Raw genomic sequence first — 24,142 nt, forward strand, 5'->3', positions numbered from 1 at the left:
ACCAGGGAGGTTTTCCAATGCCTCGCAAAGAAGGGCACCTATTGGTAGATGGGTAAAAAAACACTGAATATCCCTTTAAGCATGGAAAAGTTATTAATAACACTTTGGATGGTGTATCAATACACCCCGTCACTACAAGATACAGGAGCCCTTCCTAACTCAGTTGGCGGATAGGAAGGAAACTGCTCAGGGATTTTACCATGAGGCCAATGATGGCTTTTAAACAGTTGCAGAGTTTAATGGATGTAATGGGAGAAAACTGAGGATGGATCAAAAAATGTGGCAAAGAAATGAACTTTGTGCTGAATACAAAAAGTTAAGTTTGTAGCATGTTATGGGTATGCTTGTTGTCAGCAAGGGAGTTTTTCTTTTCTATTAAAATAAATGGAATAGAGCTAAGCACAGGCAAAATCCTACAGGGAAACTTGGTTCAGTTGGCTCTCCAACATCTCAAGCTCTTCATTCAAAGACTCATTCATGGACACTCTTACTGACAGTTGTGGCTGCTTTGTATGATGTATTGTTGTCTCTACCTTCTTGACCTTTGTACTGTTGACTTTGCCCAATAATGTTGGTACCATGTTTTTGTGCTGCTACCATGTTGTGTTGCTACCATGTTGTGCTGCTACCATTGCTGTGTTGTCATGTTCTGCTGCCTTGTTACTTTTTCGTCTCAGGTCTCTCTTTATGTAGTGTTGTGTCTCTCTTGTTGTGATGTGTGTTTTGTCCTATATTTATATATAAATGGCTGCCTAGCAATGATCAACAACCAACTTGACAGAGCTTAAAGAATTTTTAAAATAATAAATGTGTAAATATTGTACAATCCAGGTGTGCAAAGCTCTTCGATAATTACCCAGAAAGACACAGATGTAAATCACTGCAAAAGGTGATTCTAACATGTATTAACTCAAGGGTGTGAATACTATGTCAAATTACATATTACTGTGTTTCATTTCAATAAATTTGCAAACATTTCAAAATTGGGTACTGTGTGTGGATGGGAGATTTTTTTTAAATTGATTCAACCAATTTTCAGGCTGCAACACAACAAAATGTGGATTAAGTCAGAGGGTTATTCTAAAATGACCTTATTCTAAAATTAAATAAACAGTTTTCCCCCCCTCATCAATCGACATACAAGCAAAAATGTGTTTTTAGAAATGTTTGCAAATGTATTAAACATTTTAAAATTATATGACATTTACATAAGTATTCAGACCCTTCACTCAAGTCTTCTTGGGCATGACGTTACAAGCTTGGCACACCTGTATTTGGGGAGTTTCTCCCATTCCTCTCTGCAGATCCTCTCAAGCTTTGTCAGGTTGGATGGGGAGCATTGCTATACAGCTATTTTCAGGTCTCTCCAGAGATGTTCGATCGGGTTCAAGTCCGGGCTCTGGCTGGGCCTCTCAAGGACATTCAGAGACTTGTCCTGAAGCCACTCCTGTGTTGTCTTTGTTGTGTGCTTCGGGTCGTTGTCCTGTTGGAAGGTGAACCTTCGCCCCAGTCTGAGGTCCTGAGCGCTCTGGAGCAGGTTTTCATCAAGGATCTCTCTGTACTTTGCTCCGTTCATCTTTGCCTCGATCCTGACTCGTATCCCAGTCCCTGCCACTGAAAAACATCCCCATAGCATTATGCAGCAACTACCATGCTTCACCTTAGGGATGGTGCCAGGTTTACGCCTGACGTGACGCTTGGCATTCAGGCCAAAGAGTTCAATCTCAGTTTAATCAGAACAGAGAATGTTGTTTCTCATGGTCTGAGAGTCCTTTAGGTGCCTTTTGGCAAACTCCAAGCGGGCTGTCATGTGCCTTTTACTGAGGAGTGGCTTCCGTCTGGCCACTCTACCATAAAGGCCTGATTGGTGGAGTGCTGCAGAGATAGGAGAATCTTCCAGAAGGATAACCATCTCCACAGAGGAACTCTAGAGCTCTGTCAGTGACAATCGGGTTCACCTCCCTGACCAAGGCCCTTCTCCTCGGATAGCTCAGTTTGGCCAGGCGGCTAGCTGTAAGAGCCTTGGTGGTTCCAAACTTCTTCCATTTAAGAATGATGGAGGCCACTGTGTTCTTGGGGACCTTCAATACTGCAGAAATGGTTTGGTATCCTTCCCCAGATCTGTGCCTCGACACAATCCTGTCTCGGAGCTCTAAAGACAATTCCTTTGACCTCATGGCTTGGTTTTTTCTCTGACATGCACTGTCAAATGTGGGACTTAATAAAGACAGGTGTGTACCTTTCCAAATCATGTCCAATCAATTGAAATTACCACAGGTGGACTCCAATCAAGTTGTAGAAACATCACGGATGATCAATTGGAACAGGATGCACCGGAGCACAATTTCCAGTCTCATAGCAAAGGGTCTGAATACTTATGTAAATAAGGCATCTGTTTTTATTTTTAATACATTTGTAAACATTTCTAAAAACCTGTTTTCACTTTGTCATTATGGGGTATTGTGTGTAGATTGAGAAAATCAAATATTTAATACATTTTAGAATAGGGCTGTAACGTAACAATGTGGAATGCACTGTATAGGCCATCAACTAAGCCTTATAACTTCCATTGCACTTCTTGAGCAGAGCAGCCATAGTGGAGGCAGACAGAGGCTAATTGGGTCTATGGGCTGGTGTGCTGTGCAACAGATTCCTCACATATCAAATCAGTTCATATAATAGCATTGTCAATAAGTGAGAATGATTACTCTAAAATTGAGTGGTCTTCTCATCTTGATCCAAGAGGAAACTCACTCACAGCACATAACACACTGTACACAACAGTACTGTACCAAAAGCACAAAGTGGTGGCCAGAGAAACAGCTAGCAGCATCATAATAATTAAAAACCACCATTCGCGGAGAAAGACAATCCTACAGGGACTGAGAATACACAGCATCATTCTCAATCAAAGCCAAATGAAGCATGTTCTGTACAGAAGTTAAGAGGGAGAGAAAAGGACCTGCAGCAGAGCAGGATACAGCCGTCATCAGTATAATTAGCTTCTCTGAAGAGAATGGAGCCGCCAGGCTGTGACCTCCACAACGCTTCCACCCAGACATGATCACACGCACAAACAAAGCAACAGACTTCAGAAAATGAAAGTGTTACACAACCCAATCATAAACCTCTATGTATAATTAATTTTAAGAAACAAGCAAGTTCGCTGAGACTTCACATCGACCTAATGAAGTTCAGAGCTTTACAGAATTAATTTAATACAACCTCGAGGCAAAAAACCCCAACTTGTTTTCTCTTCAGCTCGACTGTAGCAGTAAAACAATAAAAAGTTATATATGTGGACACCTACCTGTCGAACATCTCATTCCAAAATCATGGGCATTAATATGGAGTTGATCACTCCTTTGCTGCTATAACAGCCACCCCTCTTCTGGGAAGGCTTTCTATAGATGTTGGAACATTGCTGCAGGTACTTGCTTCCATTCAGCCACAAGAGCATTAGTGAGGTCGGGCACTGATGTTGGGCGATTAGGCCTGGCTCGCAGTCTGCGCTCCAATTCATCCCAAAGGTGTTCGATGGGGTTGAGGTCAAGAATCTGTGCAGGCCAGTCAAGTTCATCTACACCGATCTCGACAAACTATTTCTGTATGGACCTCACTTTGTGCAGGGCATTGTCATGCTGAAACAGGAAAGGGCTTTCCCCAAACTGTTGCCACAAAGTTGGAAGCAAATAATCATCTTTGTATGTACTACCAAATTCTCTAAAACAACATTTGGGGCAGCTTATGGTTGAGAAATTAACCTTAAATTATCTGGCAACAGCTGTGGTGCACATTCCTACAGTCAGCACGCCAAATGCACGCTCCCTCAAAACTTGAGACATCTGTGGCATTGTGTTATGTGACAAAACTGCACATTTTAGAGTGGCCTTTAATTGTCCCCAGCATAAGGTGCACCTGTGTAATGATACTGCTGTTTAATCAGCTTCTGGATATGCCACACCCGTCAGGTGGATGGATTATCCTGGCAAACAAGAAATGCTAACTAACAGGGATGGGCTCCCGAGTGGCGCAGCGGTCTAAGGTACTGCAAAGCAGTGATTGAGGCATCACTACAGACACCCTGGTTCGTATCCAGGCTGTATCACAACCGGCCGTGATTGGGAGTCCCATAGGGCGGCACACAATTGGCCCAGCGTCGTCCGTGTTTGGCAGTCATTGTAGTCATTGTAAATTAGAATTTGTTCTTAAGTGACTCATACCTCTCCACATTGATCTGGTACTGGCTGTCTGTATATAGCTCCATTCTTGTGTATTTTAGTTTATTCCTCGTGTTACTATTTTATTTTAAACTCTGCACTGTTGGGAAGCATTTCATGGTAAAGTTTACATCAGTTGTACTTGGCGCATGTGACAAATAGAATTTGGTTTGATTTGATAGCAGATAGAACAGGCTAATTAAAAGGCAATTTTCACAGACATTCCATTATACTTTGGAGTCAAAAAAAGGATTCATTGTACATTAGGACATCTGGAAATGAGCTTAATTAAAAATGGGCACCCTTCTGTAAATTCTTTGTTTAACTCAAACTTGAGTGTTAAGCCGAGTGACCTAAATAGCATAAGCCACTGAAACAAGACAGAATTGAATATTGATAGGGGTATTATTTTCTACATAAAATACAGGAAACAAAAGCAGATGGGAATGATTTTTCTCCCTGCCCTACCTTTATAGAAAATATGGAATGTTTATGACATAAATTAAAAGGAACAGCTCTCCCCCAGAAGTACCTTGCCAAGGAAAGAATGTGACAGTCACAGTTATGATGGTAAAAATACTCAAATGTATATATATCTCTTCGTACATGGCATGCTGCTTTTTTAAATGCATAAAAAGCCTATCAAGTCAGCATATGCTTACACCTGAGGCTTGATGTATTAAGCAGCCCTGCTAAATTGGATCTCGGTTTGGTTGAGCGCATGGGCTCGCAAATTGTTACGACAGGGGCTTTTCTACTTGGGTGATTGGCCTGAGGACAAGGATCAGACATTTGTAAAAACACCCAGATGAATTCAGATGCTTTTCATAGCATCTCTATACACACACACACACACACACACACACACACACACACACACACACACACACACACACACACACACACACACACACACACACACACACACACACACACCTTGCATAATTAGCCCTGCCTGACCTTATGAACAGTAAAGGTAGTTTATTTTATTTTAAACTCTGCACTGTTGGGAAGCATTTCATGGTAAAGTTTACATGGTAAAGTTTACATCAGTTGTACTTGGCGCATGTGACAAATAGAATTTGGTTTGATTTGATAGTAGATAGAACAGGCTAATTAAAAGGCAATTTTCACAGACATTCCATTATACTTTGGAGTCAAAAAAAGGATTCATTGTACATTAGGACATCTGGAAATGAGCTTAATGCTCTGTACCATCACTCATTCATATATCCTTATGTACATTTTCTTCATCCCCTTACACTGTGTATAAGACAGTAGTTTAGGAATTGTTAGTTAGATTACTTGTTGGTTATTACTTGTTGGTTATTACTGCATTGTCGGAACTAGAAGCACAAGCATTTCGCTACACTCGCATTAACATCTGCTAACCATGTGTATGTGACAAATAAAATTTGATTTTGATTTGATTTGACTAGTTTTAAAACAGAGCCACAGCTGACACCCTGCTCTATTGCAAAGTAGCTTGAACAACATGTCGATTCATTTTCTCAACAGGACTCTCCTGCGCCTGTGTGTAAATGGAAGGGCTAATCAGAATGGATGGCGCTGTGGGATGCCTGGCAGGGCTGGGATATCTGGCTCTTACCTGGGGGGAGTGTCTCCAGACTGTGGGTTTTGTCATCTGCGTTGCTGTGGGCCTGGGCCTGATTTGATGAGTCAATAGCGTTCCAGTCATCCTGCCAAAGAAACACGAAGACACATGAATATAGAAACAAATAGTGAAGGTAACTTTTTTACATTCAGTGGAAAATATATTCTTGCTCTCCTCAGAAAAGGATGATCTAAACATAGAAAATGCTCACCCCCATGTTTCATAAATAGCAGTGTTCCTCAATGACATGTCTGTGTAGTTTAAACCGAGAATGTTAAGCATATTTCCCAGACTAATTCTGAAAGCAAATGGTTAGAAAAAGCTTTAATAATACTTTAGTCTTCCTAGTTCCCAGTTGGTGTTATTGATTTATTCGTTCAGGGTTAACTGTGGAATTACAAATGCATGATTTGCATCATCATGTTACTCTGGCAATCGAGATGCCCCTGACCTAGCATTGCGCTGCTTCGAGAAGCTTTTAAAAATGTAAGTGAGTTTGTCAAAAGCATCTTGATGAAGAAAAAGGAACAGTGATGCTATGACAGACAGTTCACCATCATTCAATTTACATTCAAGAACTTAGAACGTAGGCTACTTATCCAAACCAGATAGACAGGGGAAGGACAGAGGACATGTTTTATTCAGCTTAGGGCTCGCAGCGATTCAAATAACTTCACAACTTGTATGTTGAATCATGCATTAGACCTTCTCGAGAGTCAGACAAAAATAATTTCTGCATGGTATTTTGGGTATTTCACAGAGTATAAATTACACCCATATACAAAAAAAACAGCATGTTTGATACAATTGAATAGACAACATACGTTGTTGTCTCCTTGTCTACTACCATCAGGATAAACTGAAAGAAACTGTCTAGACTACAAAACCTGATGCAGGTGCTCTTGAACATTCCAATCATCGCCAGGTGCGTCATTGGATCCACAACAATAAGTTATGTGAGGATTCACAGAACGGAATGTGATGGAGAGGAAATGTCAATTGAGGAGTGGCTGTCGTTCTGATCTCACGGCAGAAACAAAAGCAGAAGGACAGTCAGTGACTAAACAGCCAAAAGGGATTTCCATCCGTGTTAGAACACACAGGAGTTGTGTGCCTGCACAAAGCCAGTAAAGATTCCCCACACTGCGGGAGCCTTTGGCCTCAGCATATAGCACATTTGATCATTCTCGCCTGCCTCCATAACAAACTGTTGGGAAATATGGCCGGGCTGACAATGAGAGCATGGGCCAAGCCAAACGGTGACACACTGCAGTGCTGCAAGCCTGTAACACAACGTGGGCTGGCTTGGTAATTTCTCAAGAAGGCCTCTTGCCAAGATTAGCAGTAAATAAACAAACAGGCGGGATGGTATGGTATGGACAGAGAGCAAGCTACTGAAGTCCTGTCCAGAAGCCCTCGCTTTACAAAACGCGATCAGCATCTGGTCTGGTCGACTGGTCCCCTCAGTCAGCCCAAAATGTACAGGTGGCTGTGTCAAAGAAAAACATTTAGATGCTCAGCATTTGATCATATTAACTTATCAAATTATCATATCTTAACAAAATTCTATATATTTAGACAGATGAACATGAATGAGTACTTAATGTCCTGTGAATCACCAGCAATTAAGAAAAATGTGATGCATTTCTTTTAGAGCATGATTATGCGTTCTGACTTCTTAAGCCTAGGCGCCTTTTTTCTCAATTTCCACCTAAATGATGTGCCCAAAGTAAACTGCCTGTTGCTCAGGCCCTGAAGCCAGGATATCCATATAATTGGAACCATTGGAAAGAAAACACTTTGAGGTTTGTGTAAATGTTAAAATAATGTAGGAGAATATAACACAATAGATATGGTAGGAGAAAATCCAAAGAAAAACCAACTGGAAATGTTTTATTGTTGTTGAGAGACCATCCTCTTAGAGGGGCAAGTAATATTAGGTCATATTGAAAATGAGCTCCCTGGATGCAATTCCTATGGCTTCCACGGGGTGTGCTCCCCATGTGTCAATAAATGCACAGTTAAGTTTTGTAACTTCAAAAACTAATAAGAAATAATAAGTTTTAGTACAGGGACACAGTCTTGGAAATTCATGTTTGTGTGTGCCATGAAGACAGGACGCACCTGTAAAATCGGTTTTCTATTGAACATACTTCTTTCCATAAGAAATATTATAGTTTGATTACATTTTAGGGTATCTGAAGAGTAAATAGAAATGTATTTTGACTTGTTGAAACAAAGTTTAGGGGTAGATTTTCGGATTCCTTTCTCTGCATGTTGAACGTGTGGATTACTTAAATAGATGGTGCCAACTAAAACAGACCTTTTGGGATATAAAAGAAGGATTTTATCGAACAGAACAACACTACATGTTATAGCTGCGACCCTTCTGATGTCAAATCAGAGGAAGATTTTCAAAAAGTAAGTGAATAGTTCATCGTTATTTGTGAATTTATGAAAACTGTGCCAGTGGAAAGATATTTTGATGTGGGGCGCCGTCCTCAAACAATCGCATGGCATGTTTTTGCTGTAAACCCTACTGTAAATCAGGCAGTGCAGTTAGATTAACAGGAATGTAAGCTTTCAGCCGATATAATACACATATGTACCTAAATGTTTAATATCCAGAGTCTTTCTTGGTAAGTCTAAGAGTTTGCACATCTGGATTGTTCAATATTTGCCCATTATTATTGAAACAATTCTTCAATCTCTACAAATTGGTTGTTGATCATTGCTAGACAACCATTTTCAAGCAGATTTTATATAAAACTGTAACTCTGCAACTCAGGAACATATCTTCTTGGTAAGCAACTCCAGTGTAGATTTGGCCTTGTGTTTTAGGTTATTGAAAGATGAATTGGAAAGATCGAAAACAGACTGAACCAGGTTTTCCTCTAGGATTTTGCCTGTGCTTAGCTCTATTCCATTTCTTGTTTATCATGAAAAGTCCTTAACAATTACAAGCACACCCCTAACATGATGCAGCCCCCACAATGCTTGGAAATATGGAGAGTGGTACTCAGTAAAGTGTTGTATTGGATTTGCCCCAAACATAACACCTTGAATTCAGGACAAAAGGTGAATTACTTTAATGCCTTGTTGCAATCAGGATGCATGTTTTGGAATATTTGAATTATGTACAGGTTTCCTTCTTTTCGCTGTCAATTAAGTTAATACTGTGGAGTAACTACAATGTTGTTCATCGATCCTCAGTAGCACTCACTTCACAACCTCAGGGCATGTCCACCTCAGCATGCATGTGTAGGCTACTTGTGTGCTCCTATAGCCCCTTGCTTTAGCTACTGTCATGGAGTTCACTAAATATTTTCATTAAGAAACTGATGAAAGACACGGGTGCTAAATCAAGGTGACTTACAAAGATGAAGACCAAGAGCAAGAGAGGGAGTGCGGTGATGTTTGGGCTCCTGAGTGGCACAGAGGTCTAAGGCACTGCATCTCAGTTCAAGAGGCATCACTGCAGTCCCTGGTTCGAATCCAGGCTGCATCACATTTTTTATTTAACCTTTATTTATACAGGTTTTACTCATTGAGATAATATCTCTTTTCCAAGAGAGACCTGGTCACATCTGGCCGTGATTGGGAGTCCCATAGGGCAGCGCACAATTGGCCCAGCGTCATCCGGGTTTGGCCATCATTGTAAATAAGAATTTGTTCTGAACAGACTTGCCTAGTTAAATAAAGGGTAGTGTCCACAATTAAAGAATCATTGTGGAATCTGAAAAGACACTTATCCCAAAAGCATGATGGTGTACTTCCTACGTGCACATGTTAAAAGAAAGGTAGATGAGTGCGTCATTGTGGCAAAGTATTTATAAACCAAAAATCAGATATTTGAAATGTTTTTTATAGATAATAGAACAAAAATGAACAATAGGCCATAATTGATTTTGGCCCAATAGGCCTGGCATATTTCCACATTCAAGGTGGTTTCCATTTTGATTGGCTTATTTTGACTAAAAACCTTATCTATAGAAAAAATAAAAACCACTCTGCATCTCTGCCCAGCCTGGCAAGAGTGGCCAAAAGGGTGTTTAGCATCCCCAGTGGCTCTGCAAATGTGGAGAGGATATTTTCCGCTGCTGGCCAGCTATCCAGGCACAATCGCATGAGCCTGAAGCCACAGTCTGGCCAAACTCGTGTTACTAAAAATGAATTCAAAAGGCATTAATAAGTCATTTTGTGTTTAATTTGTATTTAATTCTAAGTTAGTCACAGCCTATATGTGCCATGTATAGACAATAATTTAATAAAATAAAATGCTGTTTAAATGCTGAGTGCTTTATGTTCCTACCAGCCTGTCATGTCACACTCTCAAATGCATTTCTTTGTAGGCTATAGCTTTGAAGTAATTGAAATAATATAGCTAATTCATTTTCGTTCCTTAGGGTAGCCTGCCTGGCTCCTGACCTATTTAGTGTTTATATGCTATTTAATATAACATGTAGCCTATTTGAAAATAAGACTGTTCTTACATTACCTTTTCATGTTTATTCAAATACTTTTCATTCAAAGCCATATGGTTGGGTTTCAATACTTAAACTATTTGTAGGTCCAGGTAGTCACAAAACTAGATGGATGTTAATGAATGGAGCGAATTTGGAGCGGCAGTTTTTTTCCAACCGCTCAAATGCTCTGGTTAGGAAGGATGCCTGTATCTTCGTAGTATAATTAATAACTTTTTAATGAACTTACTTAGGCTTGCAATAACGAAGGGATTGAATACTTATTGACTCAAAACATTTCAGCTTTTCATATTTAAGTCATTTGTAAAAAATGTGAAAAACATAATTCCACTTTCACATTATGGGGAATCGTGTGTAGGCCACTAAAATGTCCCTGCTGTGCTCTGCTTTTACATATGACACTGTAGTATGTACGCCCTATTATGAACAACAATGCTACCATCTATCTGGTACATCATTTATCTGATCTGGTGCAGTGGTAGACTACTACAGTAAATTATATTCTAGTTTTTGGCCTGCCTGACTCCCATTATGTAATCTTTGTGATTCAGGGCCATTTCAGGTCTGGGAGCCAATTGTGGGAAAAAGCAGGTGTGAATGCAGAGAGCTCAGAGGAAGATCCATCTCAGTTGGCATGGTATAACCGCACAGCAACTGTTCCCCCTCACTGAGCCATACATGCACTGCCAGGGGGCATTAGCAGGCAGCAGCCAGACTGGAGGCTCTTTCGGGCTAGTTTGTGGAAGGCAGGCTGGAGCAGAGGAGCAAAGTTCAACCAAAAGTGTCCCCTCTTCTCTGAGGATGCTGCAGCTTCAGTTGGGACAGGGAATTGTAGAACTTGAGAGTAGAAGAGGGTAGGGAAGAGAGTTGAAGAGTATCTTTGGAGTGCTCTTCAGAGATCAGGAACCGTATAAGACACAGCTGTTAGGGTTATGTAGGAACTACTTGAACTACTGTAGAAGCAAGCAGAGAATGCATCGGTTAAGAGAACACAGATAGGATTCCTCAAGAAGAGTCTGCCAGAGTAACACTAAAGTCCATTTAAATATTTACAATCCCTGCTGATAGAACAGGTAGGAAGACCTAACACTTGTCTTAACTGAACTATCCTTGTCATAACTGTACTGAGATACTGTACTGTGTTTTCTTTCATTATCAGTCAGATCTGAAGTGTCGTAAAGTGTATTGAGGATTTGGTCCCTTCATGCATTTCAATTAACAGATGTGCCTTAAAGGTTCATTTGTGGAATTTCTTAACTTCTTAATGCAGTTGTGTTGTGAAAGGGTTGGGGTGGTATAAAGAAGATAGCCCTATTTGGTAAAAGACCAAGTCCATATTATAGCAAGAACAGCTCAAATAAGCAAAAGGAAACAACAGTCCATCATTACTTTAAGTCATGAAGGCCAGTCAATACGGAAAATTGATTCCAGTGCAGTAGCCAAAACCATCAAGCACTATGATGAAACTGGCTCTCATGACGACCGCCACAGGAACGGAAGACCCAGAGTTACCTCTGCTGCAGAGGATAAGTTTATTAGTTACCAGCCTCAGAAATTGCAGCCAAATAAATACTTCAGAGTTCAAGTAACAGACACATCTCAACATCAACTGTTCAGAGGAGACTGTGTGAATGAGGCCTTCGTGGTCAAATTGCTGCAAAGAAACCACTACTAATGGACACCAATAAGAAGAGACTTGATTGGGCCAAGAAACACAAGCAATGGACATTAGACCGGTGGAAATTTGTCCTTTGGTCTGGAGTCCAAATTGGAGATTTTTGGTTCCAAACGCCTCGTCTTTGTAAGACGCAGTGTGGGTGAACGGATGATCTCCACATGTATATTTCCCACCGTAAAGCATGGAGGAGGTGTTGTTTTGGAGTGGGGGGTGCTTTGCTGATGACACTGTCTGTGATATATTTAGGACCCAAGGCACACTTAACCTGCATGGCTACCACAACATTCTGCAGAGATACGCCATCCCATCTGGTTTGGGCTTAGTGGGACTATCATTTGTTTTTCATCAGGATTATGACCCAATACACCTGCAGGCTGTGTAAGGGCTATTTGACCAAGAAAGAGAGTGCTGCATCAGATGACCTGCATCAGATGACATAGCCTCCACAATCCCCCGACCTAAACCCAATTGAGATGGTTTGGGATGAGTCGGACAGCAGAGTGAAGGAAAATGTGCTCAGGTGTTCTAAAACTGTTGACCGGTAGTGTACATACAAGCACTGAATTATACAGTGAGTTAACATAGTGCATGCCAATCATAGCCAAGCTACTCTTAGGGGGAGGGGAGAGACTGAAGACTGAATGTCCACTTCTGCAGATGAAGCCAGCTCTGTTAAGAGGTTAGGAGCTGTGGAACCTGAAACCTGCAATGAACAGTGAGCACATCTCTTAGAGCTGGGAGGAGGAGAAACATTCCTCCTAATAACATCAGCCTGAACATCCCACAGAGAGGAGGCAGAGCAAGGCTGGCCTCACACCAACTGTGCTCAGATGGATTATATTTGCCTGGCTAGACAGGGCTGCAGAACTGCACAACAGCATGTGCAGTACACAGAAGTCCCGTTATTTGGCGATAAATTGAAAGAGACCGCGAACACCATCTTCGGTTGCCAACTTCAGTTTGATTAATGACAAAGTATGCATCTTGAGGGTATTCTTGCACACACTGGCTTATGGTGCTGTACATGCTGAAATGTCAGAGCCAGGCAACACTATGATGTCAAGCATGTAGTATTACGTTATTTATACTTTTCACATTTTGGCATATAAACACAAGATGAAGAGTCTGGAAATCTATGAACAGACTAGGAATCTTGAAATGTTCTTATAGCTTATCTCACACAGCGCAGGCTTTTACCAATGGACAACTGAAAAGGTCTACGTCACCCACTGACAGCAATGGAGTGATTTGCAAAGGTAATTTCAAGATTCTGACAAACTACAAGATGGTGATGGAGAGAAGTCAACCATTTAGGCTTATTCAAACTTATAACAGGCATACAAAGTGATCAAACAGCACCAGAGCAATAGCAGACCCCAAACAAAGTTGATATTTTCTAATTTAGCTAAACAGTTCTCTGCGTACTTCTCATGAGCCAAACAGTCAGCCAGACAGACACTGATGCCATGAATGTGACAAACCACCACAGCTAGATCTAACCACCACAGCTCATCATGGATGGAAAACCAAACAAGAAAACCTGCTTCACACGTCACCTGAAATAGGGTTCAGGAGGATTCCTTCAACATACTGAAAGTTGCAGATAGAAATGTGATGAATAGAACAGACACAATGTCCAAGGCGCATGTTCTGTTGTACACAATATATTTATATCTTAATGTTCATGAATGTGTCCTAGTCAATGCGGCCTTAGACGTGGACCTTTCTGCTTTGCCCAGAACACTATATACAGCACCTTAGCTAACCAGAAAAAAACTCCATAAAACACAGTGTAAAAAAAACATTAGCTTTATTTAACCCTCAGTAATGACTCAAATGGCATGGGCAAGTGAAATGGTCAGCACAAGCTAAGCTTAATCAATAAATCAATTAGAAAAATACATATACGAAAGGCTGTCTTTCTGCCAAAACGCTGCCTCAGACGGCAAAATTACTCGGTGCAAATAATCATGGCTAAAATGTTGACATTCACTTCTCTAATGTTCTCTTTTTTTTGACAAGTTTGACAAGTTCTGGGGCTGATTTCAAACAGACGGTGGAGTAATCTGAAGTGCACGCTGGACAAGCTAACGAAAAATGAATCAAACGTCACTCAGTCAATTGAGCAAAATTGGGTTGTTTCTTGCATATGTTAGCCAACAGGCTATCTCCCTCACTGATTGCTCAGCAAGTCTTTGAATCATCCCCGACAGTTTGAAGATTATTAGCCAAAGCACTTGCAGCAGGACGCCTTGGGCTGACTAGGATCTAACATCACACATTCTTATGGCCACCAATTGGGTACATCACAAATTTGTCTCTTTTGGCTCATTCTTACCGACGAGCCTCAAAGATTGTTATCTGGAAACTTGGCAGTCCAATGGTATAGTGGTATATAATTGGATGGCTTTGTTGGAGGAACATGAGGAATGATATCACTAATGTTATTACAGCTAGGATATCAATAATAGATTAACCACCAATGGCAATGGTTCTGCCAAACATTCCTATCATCCTTGCTTGCTTCACCATGCTTGCTTAAAAACACTAGTGAGAAAAGCAGCAGTCATCTTACCTTCAGCCAAAGAATCCTACAAAACCTCGAATCATAAAGACACTGGTCTGTTTTCAGATTTGATTATAAAAGCACTTTATAGCATCACTTTCACTCAATGATATACTCAGATCCATCTGGTACTGGTCTCCAGGAGCATGTACTTTCTTATCATTGTAAAATGTGGACAGCACACAAGGGTTTGTTTTTCAGGTAGTGAAACAATTCACCCAACAAATATTCATAATCATAGCATTTTAAAGTCATCTTGGGCCCACATCACAACGGTGGGCCTCATTAAAATTGTTATATTTTGCCTGTCTTTTCAATTGCCAGAAGATTCAGACCCTACCATTACGCTTGTTAACGCTGAGCTGCACTGGGAACGGAATGCAATCACGGTAACATTAAGACACCGTGGGGCTGGCGCAAGATATAGATAGGGAAAAATGCTCAAAATTTTTACCTTTATCCACACCAATATATCAATATAAGATGGCGCCGGAGAGGATAGCTGACGTTTTACAGTCGGAAGTTTATATACACCTTAGCCAAATACATTTAAACTCAGTTTTTCACAATTCCTGACATTTAATCCTAGTAAAAATTCCCTTTCTTAGGTCAGTTAGGATCACCACTTTTTTAAAGAAAGTTAAATGTCAGAATAATAGTAGAGAGAATGATTTATTTCAGCTTTTATTTATTGTATCACATTCCCAGTGGGTCAGAAGTTTACATACATTCAATTAGTATTTGGTAGCATTGCCATTAATTTGTTTAACTTGGGTCAAACGTGTCAGGTAGCCTTCCACAAGCTTCCCACAATAAGTTGGGTGAATTTTGGCCCATAACTACTGACTGAGCTGGTGTTACTGAGTCAGGTTTGTCGGGCCTCCCTGCTCGCACACGCTTTTTCAGTTCTGCCCACAAATTTTCTATAGGATTGAGGTCAGGGATTTGTGATGGCCACTCCAATACCTTGACTTTGTTGTCCATAAGCCATTTTGCCACAACTTTGGAACTATGCTTGGGGTCATTGTCTCCTTCCTGAGCGATATGACGGCTATGTGGTCCCATGGAGTTTATACTTTGCGTACTATTGTATGTACAGATCGGGCTGCCTTCAGAGAATCTGTAAGAGAGCGAGTAAACTCCCACTCCCTTCCGTTCTACTTGCTAACATGCAATCATTGGAAATTAAAATTGAGGACCTACGATTACAATTATCCTACCAACAGGACATTAAGAACTGTAATATCTCATGTTTCATGGGTCGAGGCTGAACGACGACACGGATAATATAGAGCTGGCGGGATTTTCCATGCACTGGCAGAACAGAGGTGCTAAGTCTGGTAAGACAAGGAGTGAGGGTGTGTCTTTTTGTCAATAACAGCTGGTGCACAATGTCTAATATTAAAAAAGTCTTGAGGTATTGGTCACCTGAGGTAGAGTACCTTACAATAAGTTGTAGACCACACTATCTACCAAAAGAGTAAGAGAGTACGCATCTATATTATTCGTAGCCGTCTATTTACCACCACAGACTGATGCTGGCACTAAGACCACACTCAACCACCTCTATACGGCCATAAACAAACAAGAAAATGCTAATCCAGAAGCGGTGCTCCAAGTGGCCGGGGACTTTAACGCAGGCAAACTTAAAATCAGTTTTACCAAATGTTTACCAGCATGTCACGTGCAACCAGAGGGAGAAAAAAAAACTCTAGACCACCTTTACTCCACACAGAGAGATGCATACAAAGCTATCCCCTGCCCTCCATTTGGCAAATCTGACCATAATTCTATCCTGATTCCTGCTTACAAGCAAAAACTAAAGCAGGAAGTACCAGTGACTCGCTCAATACGGAGGTGGTCAGATGACGCGGATGCTACACTACAGGACTGTTTTGCTAGCACAGACTGGAATATGTTCCGGGATTCATCCAATGGCGTTGACGAGGATACCACCTTATTGATGAAGCCAATGGCTAAGTGCATCGACAACGTCATCCCCACAATGTCCATACGTACATTCCCAACCAGCAACCATGGATTACAGGCAACATCCGCATCGAGCTAAAGGCTTGAGCTGCCGCTTTCAAGGAGCGGGACACTAATCTGGACGCTTATAAGAAATCCTGCTATGCTCTCAGACGAACCATCAAACAAGCAAAGCGTCAATTAAGGATTAAGACTGAATCCTACTACACAGGCTCTGACACTCATTGGATGAGGCAGGGCTTGAAAACTATTATGGACAACAAAGGGAAACCCAGACACGAGCTGCCAAGTGTCGCAATCCTACCAGACGAGCTTAATACCCTTTATGCTCGCTTCGAGGCAAGCAACACTGAAGCATGCACGAGAGCATCAGCTGTTCTGGATGACTGTGTGATAACGCTCTCGGTAGCCGATGTGACCAATACCTTTCAACAGGTCACACTCCACACTACCCTTTCCCACATGGACAAAAGGGACAGCTATGTGAGAATGCTGTTCATTTACTACAGCTTAACGTTCAACAACATAGTGCCTACGAAGCTCATCACTAAGCTAAGGACCCTGGGACTAAACACCTCTCTCTGCCACTGGATCCTGGACATCCTGACGGGCCGCCACCAGGTGGTAAGGGTAGGCAACAACACATCTGCCACACTGATCATCAATACTGGGGCCCCTCAGGGGTGTGTACTTAGTCGTGGGTGAACTGGGAGTACAGGAGGTGACTATGTGGCCAAACACGACTCCAACACCATAATTAAGTTTTCTGACAATAAAATAGTGGTAGGCCTGATCACCGACAACGATGAGACAGCCTATAGGGAGGAGGTCAGAGAACTGGCAGTGTGGTGCCAGGACCACAACCTCTCCCTCAATGTGAGCAAGACAAAAAGTAGCTGATCGTGGACTACAGGAAATGGCGAGCCGAACAGGCCCCAATTAACATCAACGGGGCTGTAGTGGAGCAGGTCGAGAGTTTCAAGTTCCTTGGTGTCCACATCACCAATTAACTATCATGGTCCAAACACATCAAGACAGTCGTGAAGAGGTCACAACAACACCTTTTCCCCCCCAGGAGACTGAAAAGATTTGGCATGGGTCCCCAGATCCTCAAAAAGTTATACAGCTGCACCGGTTGCATCACCGCCTGGTATGGCTACTGCTCGGCCTCTGACCGCAAGGCTCTACCGAGGGTAGTGCGTACGGCCCAGTACATCACTGGGGCCAAGCCTCCTGCAATTCAGGACCTATATAATAGGCGGTGTCAGAGGAAAGCCCATAAAATTGTCAGAGACTCCAGTCACCCAAGTCATAGACTGTTTTCTCTGCTACCGCACAGTAAGCTGTACCGGAACGCCAAGTCTAGGACCAAAAGGCTCCTTTACAGCTTTAACCCCTAAGTAATGAGACTGCTGAACAAATCGTAAAATGGCCACCAGACTATTACATTGACCCCTCCATTTGTTTTGTACACTGCTGTTACTCGCTGTTTATTATCTATGCATAGTCACTTCACCCCTATCTACATCAACTAACCTATACCCCCACACACTGACTCGTTACCGGTACCCCCTGTATATATTTTTTACTTTAGATTATTTGGTAAATATTTTCTTAACTCTCACTTTAACTGCACTGTTGGTTAAGGGCTTGTAAGTACGCATTTCACGGTTAGGTCTACACTTGTATTCGGTGCATGTGACAAATAGTTTGATTTGATTTAAATACTGCTTGTTTTCCCGGAAAACTGCCCTTTCGACCTCATGCTAGTTAGCAGTAGCCACAGCAGCCATTATGGAACAGCACTGTTGTGTTGAACCACCAAGGAGCTGATTGGCTGACACTGACATGCCAAAATGGCTGCAGTGGCTACTGCTAGCTAGCATGAGGATGACAAAAATAATGGTAATGGTAATAATGGTACAATTTGGAATACAGTGGCATATCCCATCCCTGCATTGAGGTACGTTCTCCAACCCATATCTTTTGCTGGCTTCACAGTGTCTTAATGTAGTCATGATTTCATTCCGAGCCCAGTGCAGCTCAGTGTAAACAAGCGTAACGGTCGGGTCGAATCTTCTAGAAATGTTTTCAAGTGCTGGATTGGATGAGCGAGAGAGAAGAAACAACCATCAGTTTTCTGCCCAGGGCCCTGGTGCTCAGAAAGTAGAGGGCTTAATGAATACCACCTGGCCCAGACACTTAACACTGAGCCACTGAAGAGCTCAGGCATGGCTGCCTTACTCCTGCCCAACGACAGAGCCTCAAAATTGGTCCAGAACAACTGCTTTACTGTAATGGCCACAGTCAGTAGATCAGGCCAAGGCATCCTCCGTCTCCTCCGCATGGTGACATGCCACCTCAATGTTCTCACTTCCAAACTCACTCATCCTGAAAGCCACTTAAGCCCTGTGTTGAGCCGCCAGAGTCCGGCCTGACCTGGGAATGTCAGCTGGGATGACAATGGAGGCGGCTGTGACGCGAAGATACAGTACTAATTAAAACAGAATGCTCTGGCCTGTCAAGTGAGAGATTCTTACCCTTGATGGATGCGAATAGAATAGCAAAAATGTGAATTCTTAATTAAGAGCTAGAGTAGCAAAAGAGACACTAATTTCCATATTGTAAAGACTCACTTGATGAAGTTTGCAAATGCAACACCCATGATAATAGTAGACATTTTGTTGACCCTTTTGTGAATCTGGATCTTTTGTAATGAAACAATCTGAAGCTGCTATACTCCTTTCGGTTTCTTAAGGCTCTGTTCGGAGCAGATTGGTGTGTTGGCTGGTGTAATGACCTTCTCGGAGTTCGTATTAACCTGGGTGATAACAGTCTGTGGTAGGAGGCCGCTTCCCTGTCAGTTTGGATGTGTGCTCGGTGCATCGCCACAGACTCGCTGTTCATGAGTTAAAAATGGAGTTGTCCATTAGCAGACTATCACTAATGTACCAGTGGAGGAGGGTGAACTTTCCCCTTGAGAGAAATCGATACCATTCCCTTTAAACACCAAAACCAGAAAACAACAGAGGAGCCTCTGGGGCCAGCAGGATTCAGGAGGAGTGTTAGTGTCACCACATCAAGACCACATTCAGACATAAAACAAAACACAACACAAAGAGTCTCCCCTCAATTTAGTCTTAGCTCAGGGCAGACAGAGCCAAATGAATAAGCCACTAAATCTTCTTGCAGTCAATCTTTCTCTGAGATTAAGACCTGGCATCCAGTCTGTTCCATTTACAGTTTAAGAGCCAACCTGGAACACAAACACCATCCGTATTCTTCAGAGACTTTGTCCAGATGACACACACTCAAACAATCCACCACTCATGGTCAAACCCATACAGTACAGAAAGAGTGTCAATATGAAGCTGCCATACAGTTACAGTATATCACCAGGGGACAGGTCATAAAATCAGTCACAGTTCTTTCTTGAGAGATTTTACTTTGTAGGGTTCTAAAGCCACTAGCCTATAATCTTGAGTAATAGAAGGATCCGTTCTCATGTGACGGCCCACTGAGTCAGTTCACCTTGAACTCTGGAATCACAGTGATTCCTGTATGTCATCACAAAAGCCTCCCTGCCTTGATCTCCAACATGATGTGGCCTCATCTCTGGAATGCAACAGAGACTTTACATCCCACAGGACCTGGCACACACTGATTACGCCATAAAACACGAGACTGTGGGATTGCATTGGTTGTTGCAACCAGACATAATTGCATTTAATGTCTAGCTAGTTTATTGACTGTCGACTATGCTCATGAAATTAGATTTGAGCCAACACGGCCAAGTATAGGGGGGGTTTTTTAAATGTTGGGCTTAGTACTGGCACATGTTTAATCAATTTTCACAGCAAAGCAACTGAAAACATCTCGAGTTGAATCTCAGCTGAGTGTATGAACATAGTTTTTAGAGGTCTGGGCTATATGCACAGTCACACGGGCTGATGTCGAATTAGGACTCTGACCCTCAAATGAAACTACATGTGGCAGAAAAGTGAGTGCAACAAATACGCTATGGACAAAACAAGCTTTATTGTTACTCAGATTATGAATTTAACACAATTGATTTTTCTATTGTGAGGAGATAAACAAGGCTTTAGTCTCTTAAGCCAAGATGTTATCATAGAGCCCAACAAAATTCCAAGGTAATGTTACATTTTTAATGGAAAGATACAAATACCTGAATTACAAATCAATGTTAAAAGGAGTTAAATTTGCCAGTTAAATTAGTACCAATAATGATGTAATGTGATCAGAACCTTGTAATAAGAAGATGAAAGAAATTGATCCAGTGCAGTAGCTAAAGAATATCCAAAATAGAGGTCGACCGATTATGATTTTTCAACGCCGATACCGATTATTGGAGGACCCAAAAAAGCCCATACCGATTAAAAATCGGCAGATTTTTTTATATGTATTTGTAATAATGACAATTACAACCATACTGAAATAACACTTATGTTAACTTAATATAATACATCAATAAAATCCATTTAGCCTCAAATAAACAATGATACATGTTCAATATGGTTTAAATAATGCAAAAACAAAGTGTTGGAGAAGTAAAAGTGCAATATGTGCCATGTAAAAAAGCTAACGTTTGAGTTCCTTGCTCAGAACATGAGAACATATGAAAGTTGGTGGTTCCTTTTAACATGAGACTTCAATATTCCAAGGTAAGAGGCCACACTCGAAGCAGCGTTACCCATCGCTCCACAAAAGCCACGGCCCTTGCAGAGCAAGGGGAATAACTACTCCAAGTCTCAGAGCGAGTGGCGTTTGAAACGCTATTAGCGCACACCCAGCTAACTAGCTAGCCATTTCACATCGGTTACACCAGCCATTAGGCTGATAGGCTTGAAGTCATAAACAGTGCTGTGCTTGTGAAGAGCTGCTGGCAAAACATACGAAAGTGCTGTTTAAATGAATGCTTACGAGCCTGCTGCCTACCATCGCTCAGTCAGACTGCTCTATCAAATCATAGACTTAATTATAACATAATAACACACAGAAATGCGAGCCTTTGGTCATTAATATGGTCAAATCCGGAAACTATCATTTAGAAAACAAATCGTTCGGTATTTTATCTAACAGGTGGCATCCCTAAGTCTAAATATTCTTGTTACATTGCACAACCTTCAATGTTATGTCATAATTTACATAAAATTCTGGCAAATTAGTTCGCAATGAGCCAGGCTGCCCAAACTGTTGCATATACCCTGACTCTGCGTGCAATGAACGCAAAATAAATGACACAATTTCACCTGGTTAATATTGCTTGCTAACCTGGATTTCTTTTAGCTAAATACGCAGGTTTAAAATGTATACTTCTGTGTATTGATTTTAAGAAAGGCATTGGTGTTTATGGTTAGGTACAGTCATCCAACGATTGTTAAATCATCCCCTAGCATTGCATCGATTACATGCAACGCAGGACACGCTAGATAAACGAGTAATATCATCAACCATGTGTAGTTATAACTAGTTATTATGATTGATTGATTGTTTTTTATAAGATAAGTTTATTGCTAGCTAGCAACTTACCTTGGCTTCTACTGCATTCGCATAACAGGCAGGCTCCTCGTGGAGTGCAATGAGAGGCAGGTGGTTAGAGCGTTGGACTAGTTAACTGTAAGGTTGCAAGATGGGATCCCCCGAGATGACAAGATGAAAATATGTCGTTCTGCCCCTGAACAAGGCAGTTAACCCACCGTTCCAAGGCAGTTGTAAAGTTTGTTTTTTTTTTTTTTTAAATTGGCAAAATCGGTGCCCAAAAATAGCGATTTCCGATTGTTATGAAAACTTGAAATCAGCCCTAATGAATCTGCCATTCCGATTAATCAGTCGACCTCTAATCCAAAATGTTCAAAATGAAGTTCTGCACTAAATCTAATTTCTGGGAAGCATCAGCAGTTGACACTTTCATGGCTTTTGAGACAGAAAAGGGATTGACTTGTCATATTGGCCATCGAAACCTTAAACAAACCAAGAGACAAAACTGAGCTAAAACCTACCCATTATGTTTTGCTGATGATTAAGTGTGTTTTATTTGAGTCACGGACTGGAGATGGGGCATTGGGGAAACAGTCTCTGTCAAAGCATTATTGTTGCCTGAATTGACAGTCAGTCAGTCACCAACATGACATATTACTGCTGAAGGGCAAGTGGCTGACAGTGTGTTACTATGTGAGAGACAGAAAATAAACACCTTTATGAATAGGAGTTATAGTCTTTTGAAGGAGTAGGTTTATGGTAAAATATCAAACTACAGTATGCTAAACCTTTTGAACTATTTTAATAATTCCCATAATGATAACTGTTATTAATTCATTTCTGTTAATATTTTTAAAAAGGATAACAGCTGAACAATAGAGTGATGAAAAAGTAGTTTAAAAAGTAACGCGGCTATCACTTTTAATTTTCATTCCATCTCCTCCGATTCTTTCATGTCCTTCCATGTCAGTGAGATTACTGAAGCGCAATTCCTCAGTGAATTGCGGTATAAAACCACAGCAGTAAATTACCTGTCACCCCACTACAATAATAGCGGTAATGACATATCACAGAAACCAAGAATGGATTGAACTATGTCAACCTGCAAGTGCCTGTTCAAAACGGAGGACTCTTCCCTGGATGTTACAGAAAAATAACACTAGTTGAAATGATGATCATGACTATGGCATCAGCCTAAGATACGTATATAGCCTACCCATGACATTAGACCGTCGTGAGACAGGTTAGTTTTACACTACTGATGATGTGTTGTTGCCCGAATTGACAGTCAGTCAGTCACCAACATGACATATTACTGCTGAAGGGCAAGAGGCAGTAAACCCTTTATACAAATAGGAGTCTGATTCAATGAATCATTTAGTAATAATACATAACACCATAAATAAATAACTAGAAACTATTTATGCCTATGTGCAAAAAATAAACAGATGTTAGAGATAGAGAGAGTAGCCTCATCATTGGTGTTTCATATTTTTCATGTAAAGCTATAATCTCAGAGATGTAGTGTGTGCTTCAGGGGAAATCGCCAAAGCATACACTGCACCTCGGGGTCCACACAAAGCTCACTGATTAGTCTTGTAACTATGGTTACCACCCCAACCCCATGTTCTGACAACCGCTGCTTTGGAATAAACAGAGATATTTCTTCAAGTCCCCTGCTGTTTCTAATTTAGCACTAAAGGCGTTTTCAGTTGGACCCTTGAGGCCTTTGAACACAGTTGGAGCTGGGGGCAGTTACAAATGAGCTACCTGAGAGGTCGACTTCACTTAATTTAACAACCAAATCAGGAGCTGGGAGGCCTAAGGAACCTGGAAGAGCTGCCACCATCAGCGGCACATCAGGGTGCCAAGTACCCCATAACCTCTTCATAAATACCAAACCTACTGGGATTTCATTTTTATTTTTGAGGAGTCTAGTTTCCTGCTCCTACCTTGTCCTCAACACATCAGAATCCCATTATGCGTGTGAATGGGAGAACAGATCATGCTAATAATACCCAAGTTGAAGTCAACATTTACACTTCAGAGAAATGGTTGAATGACCGAGCTTGAGAAGGCTTGTATACCTAT

General features: G+C 41.4%; 1 protein-coding gene across 2 annotated transcripts in view; it reads right to left on the bottom strand.

Annotated features, from left to right (window-relative positions):
• The window catches only part of galnt2 (UDP-N-acetyl-alpha-D-galactosamine:polypeptide N-acetylgalactosaminyltransferase 2), a 96,326-nt gene that overhangs the window by 29,193 nt on the left and 42,991 nt on the right, over window positions 1-24,142 (bottom strand). For both annotated transcript variants that reach the window (XM_064950328.1, XM_064950329.1), the window contains exon 2: window positions 5,830-5,920. In XM_064950328.1, the coding sequence (XP_064806400.1) occupies window positions 5,830-5,920 (91 nt within the window). The remainder of the gene's footprint in view (window positions 1-5,829; window positions 5,921-24,142) is intronic.

The sequence above is a fragment of the Oncorhynchus masou genome, chromosome 31, assembly GCF_036934945.1.
Source record: "Oncorhynchus masou masou isolate Uvic2021 chromosome 31, UVic_Omas_1.1, whole genome shotgun sequence".
NCBI lineage: Eukaryota > Metazoa > Chordata > Actinopteri > Salmoniformes > Salmonidae > Oncorhynchus > Oncorhynchus masou.